General features: G+C 38.6%; 2 protein-coding genes across 8 annotated transcripts; one reads left to right on the top strand and one right to left on the bottom strand.

Annotated features, from left to right (window-relative positions):
* Positions 1-977: 977 nt before the first annotated feature.
* Positions 978-6,809, bottom strand: LOC120803524. 5 transcript variants are annotated; one of them, XM_040152038.1, is made up of 7 exons: positions 6,750-6,809; positions 3,484-3,569; positions 3,250-3,329; positions 3,111-3,137; positions 2,907-2,950; positions 2,218-2,412; positions 978-2,142 (listed from the first exon to the last, which is right to left on the bottom strand). In XM_040152038.1, the coding sequence occupies exons 2-7, from the start codon at positions 3,484-3,486 to the stop codon at positions 1,709-1,711; spliced, it is 783 nt and encodes a 260-aa protein (XP_040007972.1). In that variant the 5' UTR covers positions 3,487-3,569; positions 6,750-6,809; the 3' UTR covers positions 978-1,708. The 5 variants fall into 5 exon arrangements, with proteins under 5 accessions (XP_040007972.1, XP_040007973.1, XP_040007974.1 ...); XM_040152039.1 differs by lacking the exon at positions 2,907-2,950 and having other exon boundaries at positions 3,111-3,161; XM_040152040.1 differs by lacking the exon at positions 2,907-2,950.
* Positions 6,810-8,337: 1,528 nt separating this feature from the next.
* Positions 8,338-17,359, top strand: LOC120804423 (renin binding protein). Of its 3 annotated transcripts, none has more exons than XM_040153871.1 (11): positions 8,341-8,514; positions 9,156-9,261; positions 9,421-9,496; positions 9,599-9,674; positions 10,727-10,905; positions 11,771-11,998; positions 13,135-13,216; positions 13,369-13,544; positions 13,704-13,835; positions 14,583-14,670; positions 14,892-15,232. In XM_040153871.1, exons 2-11 carry the CDS (start codon positions 9,161-9,163, stop codon positions 14,930-14,932), a joined length of 1,179 nt encoding a protein of 392 aa, XP_040009805.1. In that variant the 5' UTR covers positions 8,341-8,514; positions 9,156-9,160; the 3' UTR covers positions 14,933-15,232. The 3 variants fall into 3 exon arrangements, with proteins under 3 accessions (XP_040009806.1, XP_040009805.1, XP_040009804.1); XM_040153870.1 differs by lacking the exon at positions 14,892-15,232 and adding an exon at positions 16,208-17,355 and having other exon boundaries at positions 8,343-8,514; XM_040153872.1 differs by lacking the exons at positions 13,704-13,835; positions 14,892-15,232 and adding an exon at positions 16,208-17,359 and having other exon boundaries at positions 8,338-8,514.
* The last annotated feature ends 753 nt before the right edge of the window (positions 17,360-18,112 follow it).

The raw sequence follows: 18,112 nt of genomic DNA, 5'->3' as shown, positions 1-18,112 counted from the left end.
CAGAGCTGCATTACATCAGTCCTAAAATAGCTTTATTCACACCTTGGCTGTGTCTAAAATCACTCCGTATTTACTATATAGTACACCATATTTACTGTCTTCCATTTCATTTGAGTGTTCATTTAAGTGTGAAATTTACACTCTATAAAGTCAGGTGCCTGCAAAATATGACAATGGAATGAAATAAGTAGTTCCTATGGCATGTACACTACTTTCTACTTGTAATCCCACAATGTGTGATGATGAATGGATGAATGTAGAAGTGAAAATTACAACCATGCTACACGTGAACTTCAGAGATGATGCAAAATAGTAATGATTCATAAGTGTCTGAAATTTTGAATAACTGCTCAGTAAACTACTGAGTGTCTATTATACAAGGAACAGTGAATGAGTGAACAATGGAATAATTTTGGGCAGAGCCCTTGACATGATTAAGATGAAAGACAACTGGCTGGAAACTTACTTGTACAGAAAATCTTATTTAGTGCACAGATGTTTCAGGCCGAGCCATTCCTCAGTGTGCTAAACCAAGTCACCAAGTAATCTACTGTAGTTCACCATTGGCCCTCTGCACAATCACGTCACCAAGGTTTGGGCTCCAGCCATTTATGCATGGATGAGGGAATGTCACTTTGAGGTGTGACCACCACATAATTCTTACAAATCAACTACAAACTACCATTTGAGGGATTGTGGGTATTAAAAGACCTTGTATTTTTTTTTCCTTATAATCATATCTTTGCATACAATAAAAATACAAAAATATATTTCCATGAATACAATCAAATGTTCACATTGGTCCAATCCTACCTAAAGTTCACATTAACCACAGCTACACTTTATCAATGCAATAATTATTTTACCATCTATCCTCCTTTAACTCATTTAGGATATTTCTAAAACATAAATACCATGCGGGGTTGTAAAAGCTGTGTAACTCCAAAATGTCAACTTTTCTCGAGCTAAAAAAAAAAAGCTGTTTTACAGTAAGCTCTGTGACAATTTTTCGTGTATTTTTTTTCCCATTACATGGTACTCATTTGCATGATACTACGAGTTAGAGGCAATTTGTGAAGTGCTTTTGATTAAACGCTATGTAGAGTAAATGCAGCCAATGAAATCAATAAGATCCAACAAGTGAGTATGCATAATGCTTTTTAAAAATATCATGTCAAGATACTGGAATCCAATTTAGTATTAGTCCAAATTAAGCTGTAACAAAAATAATGCCATTTTCCTACCAGTCCACCTTGTGAAGAGTTTTCTTATTAAAAGTAATAACCCTTCATTATTAAACATCCCTGACTTGATAAAGTGTCTGGTAGATTGTTGTCCACTGTTTGTAGAAATCACTTACATCAAGTGCTGAAGCAACATAGATCTTCTGTTTCCAGATCCTATCTGAGTCACAATTCTGAAGAGGAAGTATTAAAATCCTTTATTGCTCTTTATTTCTTAAGATGTTTCAAGCATACACTATTTTGACCAAGTGGAACATCCAAGTCTTGACATTTCATTACAAAGCATAAATATTTATCAGTTTCACTCAGACAAAGGAAGACAGTGTCAACTGATCCTTTAAAAGGTTTTGTTTTTCTATGTTTATCTTTTCTACATGACCATTACATATTAGCTGTGTTATTTTTGTGGCCAACTTTAATGTGATGGTTAAAAGTCTCTGAAATGGAATCATATCTAGCTCAGTTCAGGTAGTGAGAAGTTCTTCAAACTTAGCTGCAATTTTCATGAAACCATATAAAAAGATGATCGTTATTAGGGTTTTTCCTGCAAACACATAGGCCAGTGTGGTGGTCCAGAAAGCAAACAGGTACACAGTTCTGTCACAGTAAGGCACTGCAGCCATGACACGTCGTGCTTGTGGAGCATTCAGGTGCTCTCTGTTTGTCTTACTGCTGATGTTGCCGAGGGCCAAAGTTTGAATCAGCTTCCTTAATGTCTGGTTGTTATTGATCAATCTGGTCTGGTTAAGGTTTGGAAGGCTCTGGTTCTGTTTCTCCAAGGTGAGGCCGAGCTTGCTGTCAGGTGCAGTAGGAGTATCGACACTGTTGTTGACTCTCTTTGGGTCGGTGATGTTCTTGTCGTAGTTTGGTGGATATACAGAATAAATCTGGTAACTACCTGATGACAGAGAGGGACAAAATGACTGAATCGATTACAGTCAACAAAGCCTTGAGATTCTCAAGTGTCACTTACCATAGAGGAACCAGACGAAGATAAACAGGACCAAGCTGAGGAGCAACACAGACCAGATTGTTTTGCCCTGTGCTGCTGGACAGAGGAGCCTTGGCAAAGCTAACACACCCATCACCAGCAGGGCCAATATCCCCAACACCATCAAGTACACTGGAATAAGTGCTGCTGCTGGACACTCATACATGTATACTGCACCTGTTCACAAAGAGTTCAGAGGCATTAGGAAAACTCTTATTATAGATGTTTAAGTGGAGTTTAGTCATTTATTCATGCACGTGGACTGGAGGAGCTCGGGACTGAACCATCGATCTTCTGGTTAGGTGACAACCTGCTCTACCCCACAGCCACAGTCTATGGTGTTAATTGCAACAGTAATTACTGTTTTCGCCCTTTCTCAGAGAAAATCCAGTAATTCTGTCCTTCAGACCACACACAAAAAAAATGTTTGAAAAATCAATGATGATAGCTTTTAGTTTCAGGGCATCATAGTCATTTTTTTTCTATAAGGGGGCATGTTAAGGTACCTAGCTAAACTTCCGTAGCTGTACATACTAGTCAAGTAAGTAATAATGGAAAGGAAATTTCATTTGGATTCAATTTCATTCAAATTATGTGTCATAGCACAGATTAAAACAGTTTAAGTCCACTTTATATGATGTGTACACAGAGCTTTGCTTAATTTACTCTACCACAGTGTGTCCTTGAATACGAGTTGTTGTTGCTGTTCGTGTTCCTTTTTAAAAAATGTTCAAACATGCAGAGCAAGAGAAAGGATTTTAAAACATGTAAACCACATTACTACCTTTTACCACTATAGTTCATGGTGTCTATAAACTATAAAGTTCTCAAAAATTTGGAATGTCTCATTAATGAACAGAAAAGACATCACTTACCTATAGTGATCTGGATAACTGGGAAAGCTGTTACAAGGAGAATAGCACATCCTGAAGGAGGATATATAGAGAAGATTCCAATTCATGATTTATAAATCTAGTTGTTCTCATGTTGGCTTTTTTTTTTGCAGTTACTTACCTGCAATAAAAACACTTCCACTGAAAAAGATACAATAACCATTCCCTGCCATCTTGACACACAGAACAGGTTACAGTGAACTGGGGTAAAAGAGAAAGATCTGCTAAATCACCACAGGTAAAAAAAAAAAAAAAAAACTGACAATGCTGGACAAGGAGACACTGGCTGATGGATTAAAATCTTTGTTTGTTAGATAAAACGAAGAGGTAAATGTATGAAAGGAAAGTGGCTTACCATCTGTGTTGTATGGGTCTGTTCAAACACCTGAGTGTCAGTTTGGGTTGTGGGCCAACTCGACGTGTCTCAACTCTTCACTGTGTCTAAAGAGATGTGTTCAAGAAATCCATTGCAACACCTCAGGAGGGAAGGTGCAATCAAAGATTTTCCTTTGTTTAGTCATTATTACAACATTACAGCAATACTAACACTAACACTACTACAACTGCCACATCTGCTACTACTGATGCTAATAGTAATCCAAATTCCAGGGGCAGAAATGGCACAAGACGGAGCCATAAAAAGGTTTAAACATTCAAAGCCACACTCACCAACACTAGAATGGGGGATTAATTTGGAAAGGGGATATACTGTAAATACTAGATACGATCTCCATCACTTCCATGATGGATTAATTAAAATGTTAACAGATGAATTAGCATTATGCTGTTAGAAAAAATGGGAATTCTCTGTTGTCTTTGCTCCTATGTTATCCTGATGTTGCCTTCTCTCTGCATTCTGTAGTCCTTGTATGCCAACTCAGTCTGCTTCTCACTCTCGTTCTGCTCCACCAATGCCACAACATTTTTGCTCTTACAAAATGTGGCACATACTGTATATAAGTGGCAGTGGCGTAGCTGGACTTTTCACTATGTGGGTCTACCGCCCCAGGTAGGCAGCTCTGTGTATTTTGGCCTTGAGCATGTAACATGCAATGTGTAAGAGAGCCAGCTGCTGGTGGCTAGTTGGTTTCTCAGTGTTTGAAAAAGTATCTTTTGGTGGGTACTTGGCAACTGCTTTCACTTTACAATGCCTGTACAGGTAGTGGAGTGATGAAAAGAACCAGGCGTGAGGCGCACGGCTAATGGACCTGTTGGTACTGTCTCGGGCACATTACAGTAAGCGGCAGAACTAAAAACTGTGGTTATAAACTTGATGGGACAGAGGAAACTCTGTGGGGGAAGCATAATTCAATCTTTACATTCTGAAATGTTTTTTTCAGACACCTCTAAACGAGCTCGGGATTGATCGGGATGACGGCTGCTTTACTCCAAACAATTTCACTGGACGAACCTCGCCCGCCTGCTTCCGCAGCGTTGCCAGAACATCATTAATAGCCAGAAAAAAAAGAAAAAAAAATGTCCGCACTATGACAAACCAGGTAAACATTTTGTCAGCCCACCCAAGATCATTTCTACCGACATAATCCATCCTAAAACTGTACAATTGAGCGGAAAAATCGCTCAATCTGGCAACATTTCTTGGGTGTAAAATTTTCCGCCGCAGATCCACATGTTTTCCGTGTGCAGTCTTAACCGATCAGCCCATCTGCCGTCCGACAGAGAAAAGTAGGCCCCTCGGCACACGGGTAAAGATTTTTTCTTTTTCATTAGTCATCGCAAGTGTCTGTGATTTATATATGATTTATGTGAGAGTAACAACTTAAATGTTTACGGACAAACAACACAGCAATAACAAAACGATGTTTCATAAAAATATGTATTTCACATTTGAAATTGCAGGAGGGCCCTGATGAGAGCCATCTTTAATGAGGAGTTGGGGTGTCCGAATCAGCCCCTGTTAGCGTCACACAGAAACTAGTTTTTCCTTTTTGCCTTGTAGCATCCCTTGGAATTAGAATTGGCATGCAATTCATCAGTGGTCATTTGGCAACCAGTTGTTCCAGATGTAGGCCGCTGTTAGTCCGCGCGTTTTTGACCATCCAGGATTTATAAGTAAACGGGTTTTTTTGGCTCCTTGTGAGCAGCAGAACAACTCCTTGGTCTTATAAAGTTTGTATGGGCTATGTGTTAGCACAGGCAGTTGCTTATTTGCATATCCAGCTGAAAAAGAGCAACATGATCATTCATTTGGAGTATTATTTGTGGCCACCTGATGATTGTTAGTCCAAAATTCACTCTGTCTTTGGTCTCTACCAACTCCTTAGAAAAGTATGTGTCTCTCTAGCCGCTTTGGCTTTACTGATTTTATTAATAGCTTTATGCTTCCTCTTTTTTATCTAATCTAAAGCACTTTGTAGTTTTTTTTGAAAACGGCTATATAAATAATAATATTAACAATATCTTTTTATTCACTGGAGGTAAAATCCAAAGGGGAACCAGGACAGCATGTTCCTAAAACTAAAACATCCCTTAGCAGCACCTTCCACATGAATCACAGTTGTGCAGTTGATGATTAACTCAGTCAACCTATCAGTCATAGCATGACTGGAGAGTGTGTCGGTCCAGTGTTTCTTTTTGCTGTTTTAAGTGACTAAGCATTGTCACCAGGGGCAGCGGATGATCTGATCAGTGATGCTCACACCGCCCTGCAGCAAGTGAGGAGGGGCAGTGCTGTGAGACGTGCACGGTGCCATACAGAACAGTAGTGCACGTGTGTCGGTGTGTAAATCTGTGTATGTACCTAACATGGGAAAAGCATGTAATAGGGATTAACTGAATACAGATACATGATTGTTTTTTTAATTATATGTCTATTTTGTTAATACTCTCTGTCATCCTGATGTGTAATGTCCTTTTAAATGAACAAATAAAAGGTAGTAGAGGAAGCTTGAATCTTGGTACAGTGGACCAGTCCATGCTGCCATCTGCTGGTTTCTGATCAATACCGTAGGAACCCTTCATTCTCTGGCCATCAAACACATCATTTCCTCCCAAAGACATTTATGAAAAGGATAGTACCCGCAAAATACACTCAGGTATAACATGTGTTCTTTCCCTTTATGTTGTACATGCTAAACAAAAACTGCAGAAATGACTTACATGCATAATTTCAGAAAGCTCCTTGTATATGAATGTAATTCTATAAACTGATGACATTATGATTATAGTTTCTTGAAGATATGCTTTCTTCAATATATGTGGTGGTAATGTGTGTCTCGAAGAACATGGAAGTATACGTGTGTGAAAAATGATATTTCATAGAATTTCATCATACAGACAGTATACATTACTTAGGCCTTACTCGATATGTCTAATGAAGGGTCATATAGTACAGATTAGAATGCACCGATGGTGGAGATTTATGTTCTGACACAAGTCAGACCTGGCTTCTATCAGCACTTACAGTAATACAGTTCACAATACAGTTCTCACACTTTGCGTAATAGCAGGTCTATTGAGACTGTCTAAACAACAATATAATAAGTCACTGGATGTGGTTTTTGCTGTTGCCCAAATGTTACTATTTAAGAAACAGTGTGTCTCTCCATCCATTCAAGACGTTAAATTTACTGTTTAAAACAGCTAAACTGAGTCATTTACCTTAATAGATGGTCTCTGGATAATTGCATTACTTTATGGTCATCCTTCTTAAAATCTCAGCCTTTAAACCCAGACTTCTGTATGTGTGTTTGTGTGTGCACATGTGTATGTGAGGGAAAGAGAGAGAAAGGGAGAGATTTTTAAAAAAAAAACAGTTTTATTTATCAATAATTGGATCAAATTTAACAAGACATAGTTACCATATCAAACAGTGATAAAAAAATGTATATTGGAAATATCTCATAGAAACAATGGGTTAAAGCATATCTCCCCCTCAACAACGTAACAGACAACTTGACTGACACTATGACTTTAGCCTTTACCAGTTTTGCTGCATACATGCAATCATGATCAGAGTACAGTAATATCAATGTGCACATGGCATCAAATAAATTTGAGTCTAAATCCGACCATTACTTAAGTAAATAATAAAGGGAAGTGACATTAATAATGGAGAAACATTTAATTGTACTATAGGTTGCTGTAGTTGTTTCTTCAATGCACAGGTATCTGTCCTTATGCCCTGACAGATTTGTTTCTGTTTTCTGAAGCGTAAAAATGAAATCATCTGCCACTGACAGCATGTTTGGGGTGATGCATGTTTATATTTTGTGCAAAAACAATTTGATTGTTAATGTACATTTATTGCATACAACAGACATCAAAGGATATTTTAAACTCGGGCCTTACTAAAATGATGAATTGTGTGCAGAACAATGCTGGTAGCTGCAGAAATGAGAAACTAACCCCCACTGCTGCGGCTTCTGAGTTCACACAGATAGTCAGTTGTGCATTTCTACATCAGTCAGGTTGTCCTTTTCGCGACTATAAAGGGAAGAAAAAAACACACGCTTTGTTTTATGGCCATTTGGTTATTTGTTGATATTATTTCAAATGAGAATCCGTTTAATATTAATATACATTTTTTTTATTTTGTAGAAGCAGGGTTTTAAATATTTAAATGTAACATTTTTTCACTGGTGTTGTTGTGGGCCCCAGTTTGGCTTCCCATTCGAAATTTTCTAGACCCGCCTGTTAGGCCCCATGTCAAAACCTAGCTTTCATACATTTAATTTTTGAATTGATATTATGCTAAACTGGTTTTAAATAAATAAATTAGTCTCTAAGGCCAGGTAGCTGAATAGGGCCCCACGATTAATTTTTAACCCTTGGCCCCTTGAGTTTGTTTAGTTAAGCCATATAATCTGTATAATGAGTTAAGTAGCCTAAATGTGAATTTTTGTGTAGCTTATTTATAGTTTTGTGTATATATTTATAAACTTTTTGTCCTATCTTCTGATATTCAAAAAAGCATTTTCTTTGTATTGTTTTGATTTCTCTGTATTATGGTGTGGCCCACTGTTATCTGTTTGCTGTCTGTACCCTGTAATATCTTCTTCTTTTTTATTTTTAAGAGAGAAGAAAAAAGTTGATTGCGCTCCCTCTTACTTCCAGCATTATTACACAACATCCCCCAGTTCGCTCACCTGATTCCACTTCCCTTCCTGACCATTATCCTACAGTATCTTAAAAACAACACTAGTACTCTACACTTAATGCACATGTGCAAATCGCAGTCTTTTGATAGCCGAGTTATATTTACTTCATTAGGAGCGCTCTGTTTAAATTTCTGCTGTGAACCGCTTTCCCACTTCCTTTTCCAGAGTCGGTGCACGCTGGTCATGTGATATCTAGTCAACACAAACAGAGAGCCGACAGACTGAACACAGCGTTTTCTGTTGTCTTAGCTGACTTGTACCCGAAGGTAAGAACATTTTTATGTGCAGACTTGTCTGCTGTCTTTTTACTACTGTTGAAACGTTTGTCTCGTTTTTGAACAAGACCAAAGAACAAGCAATCACTAATCTTTGGTTGGACTATTTGTTAAAAACCAAAAAGTGGCTAGCTTGACTTGATTTTGACTTGACTATAGATTTTTGATTGCGAAAGCTTCGTCAAGCTAGCAAAAATAAGAAGACAGTATTCTGGTTTGTGTGTTCAGCCTTCAACGTTAACGTTTTAAAGAGTTCCATTCAAGTGAATGGAAAATTTGTTTCCATTCCTGAGCCAGTCTTACATTCAGCATACAATATGTATATGGTACACTAAGCAATGCTTTTTGGGTAGAATTTCAGTTTTATGCATTTTTATGACACCTAATACCTTTTATAATATTGTCTTACCAAAATTATATAGTTTAGGAGCCGTTTTTTTCACATTTACTTTTTAACAAGAGCACTTTGGTTGTAAATAATATGCCAAATTTACCAGAACACTTGATTCGAAGTACTCAATTCCTGTTCTATAATATGTTAAGTATTCTTGTAAGTAAAGCAAAGGTAAACAGTGGAATGTCACACACACATACCTTTCACCACAAACTAATTTCAATGTTTTTACTGAAAGGAACAATGTCTATGGTGAAGCTGGAGGAGAGTCGAGAGCGGATTCGCACAGAACTGGATAACATAGTGGACTTCTGGCTCAAATACTCTCATGACACTTTACATGGGTACTGTGGTTACACTTAAATGCTTTTGAAATTAAAATATTGTCTGCTTATGTCTTTTTAAAATACTATCGCCTTGTATGCCAAGCAGTTGTATACAACATTTTATACTGCCTACAGTCTGTATCCTTGTAATAACTTGACTTTCTGCTTCCTGTTCAGAGGCTTCTTCACTTGTATTGGAAGAGATGGGAAAGTTTATGATGAGCTGAAATACGTCTGGCTGCAGGGTAGACAGGTATGTCTCTGCATGTGTACTGGCAATGTAAAGCAAGCAATCCACTATATGAAATTGGGTGTTCAGATGTTATATGAGTAAAGTGGCTTGTTTCTTTCACAGGTGTGGATGTATTGCCGCCTTTACCGAACCATGGATCGCTTCCGCAAGCCTGAAATCCTTGAGGCAGCAAAAGCTGGTATTTAGAAATTTTAAGTTTGAGTCTGCTTGTTTAACCTGTCTAGTAAGAGCAGGTCGTAATCAGGTTCAGTAAAGTACAGAATGACTTGCTATCACTAGAATTTAGTTTCCCTATGTGACTTACATGTTGGTCTGTATGACAACACACTTACACCACTTGGTTTGTTTTGTAAAGTGCCAGTGGGAACACAAACTGGACAACAACTACAGGGCAACAGTGTGTCTTTTTTTTTTCTTGGTCAGGGCTAAACTTAAGGTGTAAAAGTATTCAGCTCAGTGATGCTTTGAGCTAAATGCCAGTGTCAGAATGCTAACATGCTCACAGTGACTATGCTACCATGCTGTTGTTTACCATGTTCTCCATTTCAGTTTTGCATGAACAAATTAGAGAAACAAATTAGTTTTTTCCTGTTGATTAAGATATTTTGATTTCAGAATATTTTCACCTTTAAAATTCTGGATTTTCGGTTGTTGTTAAGGTGAAGCTTTTGTTTAATGTGACCTCAAAATTTCACACATCCACAGGTAAATCTTTGCAACAGATGGTGAAACACGATTTTATTTTGTAGACTCAGGTGATTAATGACAATCATGATAGTGTTTGTCCTGTACTTTTTGCTAATTATCTTAAAGGCACAGTAAAATGCACAAAAAATTGTCACTGTTGGGTTGAAATCTTGGACCTGCAGTCAGTCATGCTTTAACTTTACCACCATTTATTTGTGATGTTAGCTAAGAAGCTTTAAAAGGGTTTCACAGTACAAGGCTAATGATAGTAGGATTTGTCCACAGAGAAGCATGGGTTCTTTTAATTGAGGTCAAACCATGAACTTAACTAAGATATGTGGATAAATATATTGTTGTTGTCATGTTTGAATATAGCCACAACATACATTTACATGTGACACCTATGTCTGAATGACAACTACTTGAACAGGCAGATGAAGTCATCAGTGTTATGAATTCATGGGTGAAAATCGCTTTATACTTATTGCTAATACTGATGTGTCTATCATAAGCTAATGTTATATTGTTCTGTTTGCATCTTAGGAGGAGCATTCCTCAGAAGGTTTGCTCGTGTGTCCAGCAGCAGTGGTCAGTGGAAATGTGCCTTCTGCTTAACAAGAGATGGTAAAGCAGTCCAAATCCAGAGGACTATATTCAGTGAATGTTTCTATATCATGGCCATGGATGAATTGAGCAGGGTCACTGGTGACAAGGACATGCAGGTACAAAAAATAATAATATTAAACTTCATTAATACAGTATCTGTACCACTTTCTTGATCTTGCCTCTTTGAACTTGTAAAAGCCTAGCACCATTTTACCAGCTCAAAGTTTTAGATTGCTTTTTGGTTTAACCCTGAGCACAGCAAGGTTGACAGCTCTTGTGATTTGTTCGTCAAATGAGAGGTCACCGTCATACATTACATTCACATTTCTGGCTGCAGGATTAATATTTGTAGACAGGAAGCTGAGATGATTTCTCAGTTGCTTTCTTCATTAGTTTTTAACAGGACATACATTTCTGTGTCATCTGCAAAACAATGGTAGTCAGTGTTGTGTTTGCGGATAGTATGACGTACTAGAAGTATATATACTCAGAACAACAGGGGACCAAGTACGGGGCCTTGGGCAACACCACAGATTAGTGAGGGCACTGGAGAGGAGGCGTCAACGTACTAAAAAGAGCTCAGTTTGATAAATATGATTTAAATCCGTATAAGGCAGCATCCCTGATGCCAACCCATTTTCCAAGGCAGTCTAACAAATTTGCATGATCAAGTGGTTCATTGTAGATAAATGTTGCATTATAGGGTCAGCACCAATTAGTTAAGAATACATGGTTTCAGTGCCTTTGAAGCAGAGTGTGAATTATTAGGGCGTTAGGGGTTGTGTTGAATTGCTAGCTAACATGCCGTGTGTTATGTGGACATACTACACAGTTTACAAGTAATTCAGCTTACAATACAGAAGGCTTCATCTCTGGGTAAGCATGCCTGACCATGCTTGATCCTTCTACAGTTGCCCTCCGATTCCCACATTATCACACCATCACTCTGGTAGGATGCCCTTTGCTCTGTTGTGTTACTAGCTGGAGGCTGATCAGATGATGGAGCAGTTGATCTACTGGGTTCGAGTGGACTCGTCAGGCCTGGGCCGGCCCCAGCTTCCTGGAGTGGTTCCCACCAACAGCATGGCAGTTCCCATGATGCTGTTGTGTCTGGTGCAACAGCTCACTGAAGGCCAGGGTCAGGAGTTGGTTCAGAAGTACAGAGAGCTGGGCAGTTGGTGTGTACAGCAGATTCTAAAGCACATCCAGGTATGGACAAACAGGCCATGACTGATGCTTTGTGGTTAAAATGACTTGCCAGAGTTATAGAATTACAAGTAGGGCACTTTGTGACTCTGCCTCATGAAGCGATGAGGCGTACGTCAGTTAGTTTATGGTGTACATTCACACACAGCCTAAAAGAATACTCCACAGAAAAGGCATCTTTTAAGTAACAAATGCATAGAGTAGAAAGGTGTGTCTGTAAAGCTTGTATCTTGTCTCAACTGTAGTCTTGGATTCTCAGGTGGTGCTAGACTTGGTGACGCAGTGACTACTCGCAGGACTAGTTGGCGAACCACTGCAGCTGGCAAGCTAACTGCTAACATTTTAGCCAACTGGTACATGTTATTACAATAAATTCTCAAGCTAGCTGTGTTACTAACAAACTTGCATTTCTTTGGTTCACCAGATTTGAACTTGAAGCAAAAGATTTGCACAGATTTACTTTGTCTCTGAAAGGTGATCCACTGATTGTTGTGATTCCATTGAAAATAATTGATTTTACTTTGAAATTGTGCTGTTTAAAAACACAGGTATATTTCAGTGGAGAACCAGAGTCACAGCAGGAAAAAAGTATAAACCATCGAAAGAAAATATACCACTGCAGCTAGTCCACTGCTCCACTCAGTATGTTCCAAACATTATTAGTTTTCAGCAGTAAAATGCTAAATATACTACTTCAGGCAGAGCTTCAGAGTTGTAAGGAGGCAATAGCACAGCATGGAGATACTGAGTTTAGCTCTGCTGTGGAGAAACTGTGTGTGCATGCTCATAGTTAAGCAAACTTTTTTGGCAAGGCAACAACCGTGTAATACAGCAAAAAAAAAAAAAAAAACATCTCACCTTGAAAGCAACTTAATCTTTCTCACTGATTCCACCAGTATCATGCCACTTTACCACTTGATGCTTTGTCACCCACTCAAATGTGGCAATATTCTTAAAGGAATATTACAATTATTTACGACTTATTATTTTATTTTTGTGGCTTTATTTTGGTTGCTCTGTTGCAACCAATAAAACCACCAGCCAAATTAATTATTTCTGAGATCTCATAACTGTGTGGTAGAAGATTGTCCAATTATTATGCGGAATTGTCTTTTTTATTCTTCTGTAACTTGGTACAGAGAGACGGCACCGCTATTTTAGAGAATGTTTCACTAGATGAAGCAGAGCTGCCAGGTTGCCAGGGCCGACTGCAGAACCCAGGTAAACACTCCACTGCCTGCTAACGAGTCAGCCAGATAATAGCAAATAGCATGAGGAAGCTAAGGTCAAACTCTTTTTCCTGTTCTTAGTTGCCTACCTCAACATTTTCCCTTTCTTTGGTCTTCCCCACATGCTAACCCATGCTGACTAAGGCCATGCCCTGGAGGCAGGCTGGTTCCTGCTTCAGTACAGTACAGAGTGGGGGGATGAGGAGCTCCAGAGGACTGCCATTAACAAGTTTATGGAGCTGCCTTATCAGTGTGGCTGGGATAAAGAGCACGGTGGCCTCTTCTACTTCCTGGATGTGGATGGTCACTGCCCCACACAGGTGAGTCAGTTATGTAGAGTATACACATGATAAGGGTTTCCTTTAGACAGAGGATACTTTTGCATTTTGTTTGCAATAGTAGATATTGTTTGCATTTAGGTTAAGTTTCATAAAATGCGTCAAATCAGGCTGTCTGATACTGCTTGTATATCTGACTAGTTGGAATGGAGTATGAAGCTGTGGTGGCCTCACTGTGAGGCTCTCATTGCCTTCCTGATGGCCTACAGTCAAACCAAGAAGCCAGAGTTGATGGACAGATTCTCTCAAGTTTATGAATACACCTTTAGCCATGTGAGTTCACACAGTATGGCCAATAAGGCACAGTAAGACAACTGCACATTTCTCATTACTAATTTTAAGGTATAATTCAACATTCTGGGAAATATGCGTATTCTTTCTTTATGTGAGTGAGATGTTCAGATTAGTCTGATGTCTGTGTAAAGTACAGAGCTGGAGTCAGGACGTAGCTAGCCTAACTTTGCATAAAGACTGAAAAGAAGGGGAAGCTAAAGTTAAAAAAAATCACCCTACCAGCACCTCTAGTAGGTTAACAATTTTGTTTCTCATTCATTTAATCTGTACACAAACAGAAAAATAAAAATGTGGTTATGTCAAGAAGAAGTGAAATTAGATTTATTAATCTCATGAGTAGGGCCAAAATGTAGGTTCATTTTAAGAGTACAGTGAAAAGAAAAGCAGACCAAGTTGCAGGTCATTACATTCATTAGAAAAGGCTTAAATTAGGTTTTTAGGTGTTGTACCATCGCGTCTGTACACAGACCTATAAAAAACTGTGCTCACTATATCTGCCAATCTACACTATAGCTGGAGACACTGCACAGAGGTGCTGGGATAGTTTACCATTACCATTCAAGCATAAATTACGTAACATTCAAAGATCACATATTCGTTATGTGGATGACTCAACCTTTGACGCTTGCTAAATATTGATTTTGTGAATATACAAAATACATATATATTGTATATATGAATGCACTGTAATTCTTATATACCATACATGTGCTTGATTCTTTACAGTTTCCTGATGCTGAGAACGGGGAGTGGTTTGGCTATTTGACACAAGAAGGGAAAGTAGCACTGGATTTTAAAGGAGGCCCCTTCAAAGGTACGAACATAACTGAGATGTAGAATTGACTGAATGCCATAGAAAACAAAAAAACCTGCCAAATGACTTTACTGAAAGGAAAGTCATGAATGAAAAAGTTTTTAACTGTATCTCATGACAAACATTAGCTCTGTCAGGTTTAAGCTCTGTGTGAAACCAAGACTCTTAATTATTCTTAAAGGGGCGTTCCATTGATTTTCTACATCATTGTGTGTTTCCAGGTGCTGGGGATTACTACTGTACATGTGGGGAAAAAAGTTGAATAAAGCCTTAAGTTTCTCCAGAGGGAGCTGTGTGAAGTCTAAATTATGTCCTCAAGTGATGTCACCCGAGTCAGCTACAGTTGAGTCTGAAGACTACAAGTTTGAAAAGTAAAAAAATCTGGGGATGTGAAGTTAGAAAGAAGTTGGCTCACCAGACCTCTGTAGTCTACTGCTCATCTCCGCTGCAGGTTAGAAGCTCTAGGCTACATTAGCTGCTAGTAGCATAACCCACCAGAATCTCCAACCAGACTGTCGGTGGTCAAGTTGCACGAAGGCTCCAAGTTCTGACATGGGGGAAAAATGTGTGAAATAAAAACATGACATCTCTGGTTGTCCTGCATCAGTTTGAATCCTGTCTTTTTTTCTGTCCATCCTGGGTCTGGCAATATTATACGAGTACAATGCTAAATCAGTGGAGTACTCTTCTGATTCTGTCTGACTGTGGGTGAGATGACAGACAGGTGTATTTTCCAAAATGTTGGACTGCTCCATTAAGTTGTCAGCAGTGATGCTCTAACAACCATATTAATTTAAGCCTTATCTGGGTTTAGTCATCACAACACTTGCACCTTCATGTATATGATAAAAAATAGCTTACCAGCTCATGAAATACAGCTGTTCCCCTCAAAAAGCAAACCTAAAAACTAAAAAACTTTTACAACCCTTAAGTAATATTTGTGAATTGGTATCAACTGAGTTGTGGAACACAGTCATACTCACGATGGACAGGTAAAAAAATAAATAAATAAAATCAAAATCAACGTCTCAGAGTCAGAGATGACATCTTTTTTTTATTCAATGCATCATTATTCTTTGTCAAATCCTGGAGCCTACATTGCCCACAATACAACTTGCCTTCTGACAGTTCAGTTGGAGACTCACATATGTTGCAATCTAGCAGCAGCTAGCATAACATGGAGCCTGTACCCTGCAGCAAAGATGAGGAGTGGGCCACAGATGTCTGGTTAGCTCACATCTTTCTAACTCCACGTCCCCAGAGTTTTTCCCCTTTCAAACTTGTAGTGTTGACACCCAACCAACGCTGACTCAAGTGACATCACTTGAAATCAGACTTCACACAGCTCCCTCTGGAGACACTACAGGCTTTATACAATAGAAAACATGGCACAGTTCTCATTCAAGGCCTTTACCATTTCAGTTTATATTGTGCTTTAGTTGTGCAAAAAGTATTGCCAGAGACCTTTCCATAAACAAATTGTGACAAAGTAAACCCGGGGCCTGTAAGATAATTGTGTTTTTCTTCTCTTCTCCAGGGTTCTTCCATGTGCCTCGCTGCCTGTACATGTGTGAGCGTATTCTGGATGATCTGCTAGTGAACAAGGACTGAGCATTCTGACATGAATTTTATCATTGTGGGACTGAATCTGGGGTCTTTTAATTAAATCAAACCATAATAATCAGATTATAATGCAATTATCATATGCATTTCCGTAAAGTTACTTGTTTCTTCTCAACACAAATATCCAGTCACTGAGCGGACTATAAAACTTGTTGGGAAGTTATATTACAAAACAGTAATCTTTTTTGTGTATGTTCTGGTACCAATGGCAGTTTGTGTCAATATTAAGATATCCTTCTTGGTCAGACTAAATCATCCTTTCTCTTACTTTGACATCTGTTTTTTCACTATAAGTGGTTAAGAAGATAACCAACTATCCGATGAGTTTGTATTGGTTTTTTTTTCTTTTTTTTTTTTTGTATTCTTCCCCGTAATGAATTTTGTGAGCTGCTCAGCGACTAAAAGGGCCAAATGAGCGGATGATACCTACTATGAAAGTCCTGCATCAATGCTAATAGTCAGACATTTACATTTGCACTGACATCTATATGCAGTGTAGATTTCCCACTTCACATGGCTGCATGTCTTGAGACTGTAGAAGGAAACCCACGCAGACACAGGGAAATCTCAGATCAACTCAGCATGCTGGATCAGGTTCCATCCCAGGATCAACACTTTAACCAGTGACACACTGTCCCTACCTCATCATACACACTAAAACATAAAAACCAAAAACATGGCAAATTGTGCCTTCTAGATGCACACTAAACTTTTGAGCCAGCTTTAAAGACCTGTAAGAGAGCATGTATCTTTACATCTTATTCATTCCAGTTTATAGTGTTCAAGCATACAAATTGCTATACTGATGAACCGTATGTCAGAGAAAAATTAAAGCTACAGTATCTTACTGCTAGTGACATGCTTGGCATAAGTTGACTTACAGGCCAGTAAATGAATTGTATATTGAAATATTACTCCTGATGATTAAATGTCCAATATGATGTATACAAATTATTTCATGGCATTCATTTGTACTTAGTCAGTTAATGACACTGAAGCTTCAGATTTGAAAGGTGATTGCGGGACATTTTGTGAAGCCAGCACTTCATGGATCAGAATCTAAACATCTAAAGTGATTAAAACCTTGGCAAAGTACAGTGTAAATACTGTATATAACGATACTGTAATGTATAGTTTATACATTAAAGCCTGTATAATCTTTGAATAGGAGAGGGCCTCATAAGACGAAAATCTCCTTTACAGGAGTGTCCTGGCTAAGATACCAGAAATATGTATATTTAGAGAGATTCTGCTCCGAACGTGCGCATGGTAATCAATACCTTTAGCTAGCCACGCGCGACTTGCGCATTAAGAATGGTCACGTTTGTCTTACATATCGACAGGGAAAGAGACTTTGCTTCCCGCAGAATCTCCTCCCAGGCATCATCTTTTTCTCTTCTTTTTTAGGGCAGCTGGCATCCACGATGTTGCATTACTGCCACTCTTTACAGTCCAGTTGTCCTTAAGAAAATTAATAACCATTTCCTCCCTTGACAACTGTCTCCGCATTCTAATATACTTCCTCCCAGGCATTGTAATCTAACTAATTTATCAAGGCGCAAACTAAGACACCAGAACACAAATCCCAAATGAAGGGATATCAAAATGGTCGAATGGGCGGCTGCACTTTTAGCAAGGTCTAAAGATGAAAACTTTTTTTTTGTCCTAAAACTCATTTCAGACAAAGCAACCAACCCATCATATACCAAGACCAACCCAACAGCGTAAAGTGAGTTTTTAACACATCAGCGGGATTAGGAAGAAGAATTTATTCGGACTAACCACATGGCTAATGGTAAACAACCTGCTAGCATGCTTG

Source organism: Xiphias gladius, chromosome 18 (assembly GCF_016859285.1).
Source record: "Xiphias gladius isolate SHS-SW01 ecotype Sanya breed wild chromosome 18, ASM1685928v1, whole genome shotgun sequence".
In the NCBI taxonomy this organism is placed as follows: Eukaryota; Metazoa; Chordata; class Actinopteri; order Istiophoriformes; family Xiphiidae; genus Xiphias; species Xiphias gladius.
Note: the sequence above shows the minus strand (reverse complement) of the source record. Positions and strands in the feature narration are given on the sequence as shown.

What these genes read in the sequence shown, in the direction of transcription:
- LOC120803524 (XM_040152038.1), bottom strand. An exon ending in TGGAAGTGTTTTTATTGCAG is followed by an intron (nt 3,138 to 3,249) that starts GTAAGTAACTGC and finishes TCCTTGTAACAG; the next exon opens with CTTTCCCAGTTATCCAGATC. An exon ending in GTATTCAAGGACACACTGTG is followed by an intron (nt 2,413 to 2,906) that starts GTAGAGTAAATT and finishes CTTTGTGAACAG; the next exon opens with GTGCAGTATACATGTATGAG.
- LOC120804423 (XM_040153870.1), top strand. Translation starts at nt 9,161, where the DNA reads ATGTCTATGGTGAAGCTGGAGGAGAGTCGAGAGCGGATTCGCACAGAA. An exon ending in ATGGTCACTGCCCCACACAG is followed by an intron (nt 13,545 to 13,703) that starts GTGAGTCAGTTA and finishes ATATCTGACTAG; the next exon opens with TTGGAATGGAGTATGAAGCT. An exon ending in ATGAATACACCTTTAGCCAT is followed by an intron (nt 13,836 to 14,582) that starts GTGAGTTCACAC and finishes GATTCTTTACAG; the next exon opens with TTTCCTGATGCTGAGAACGG.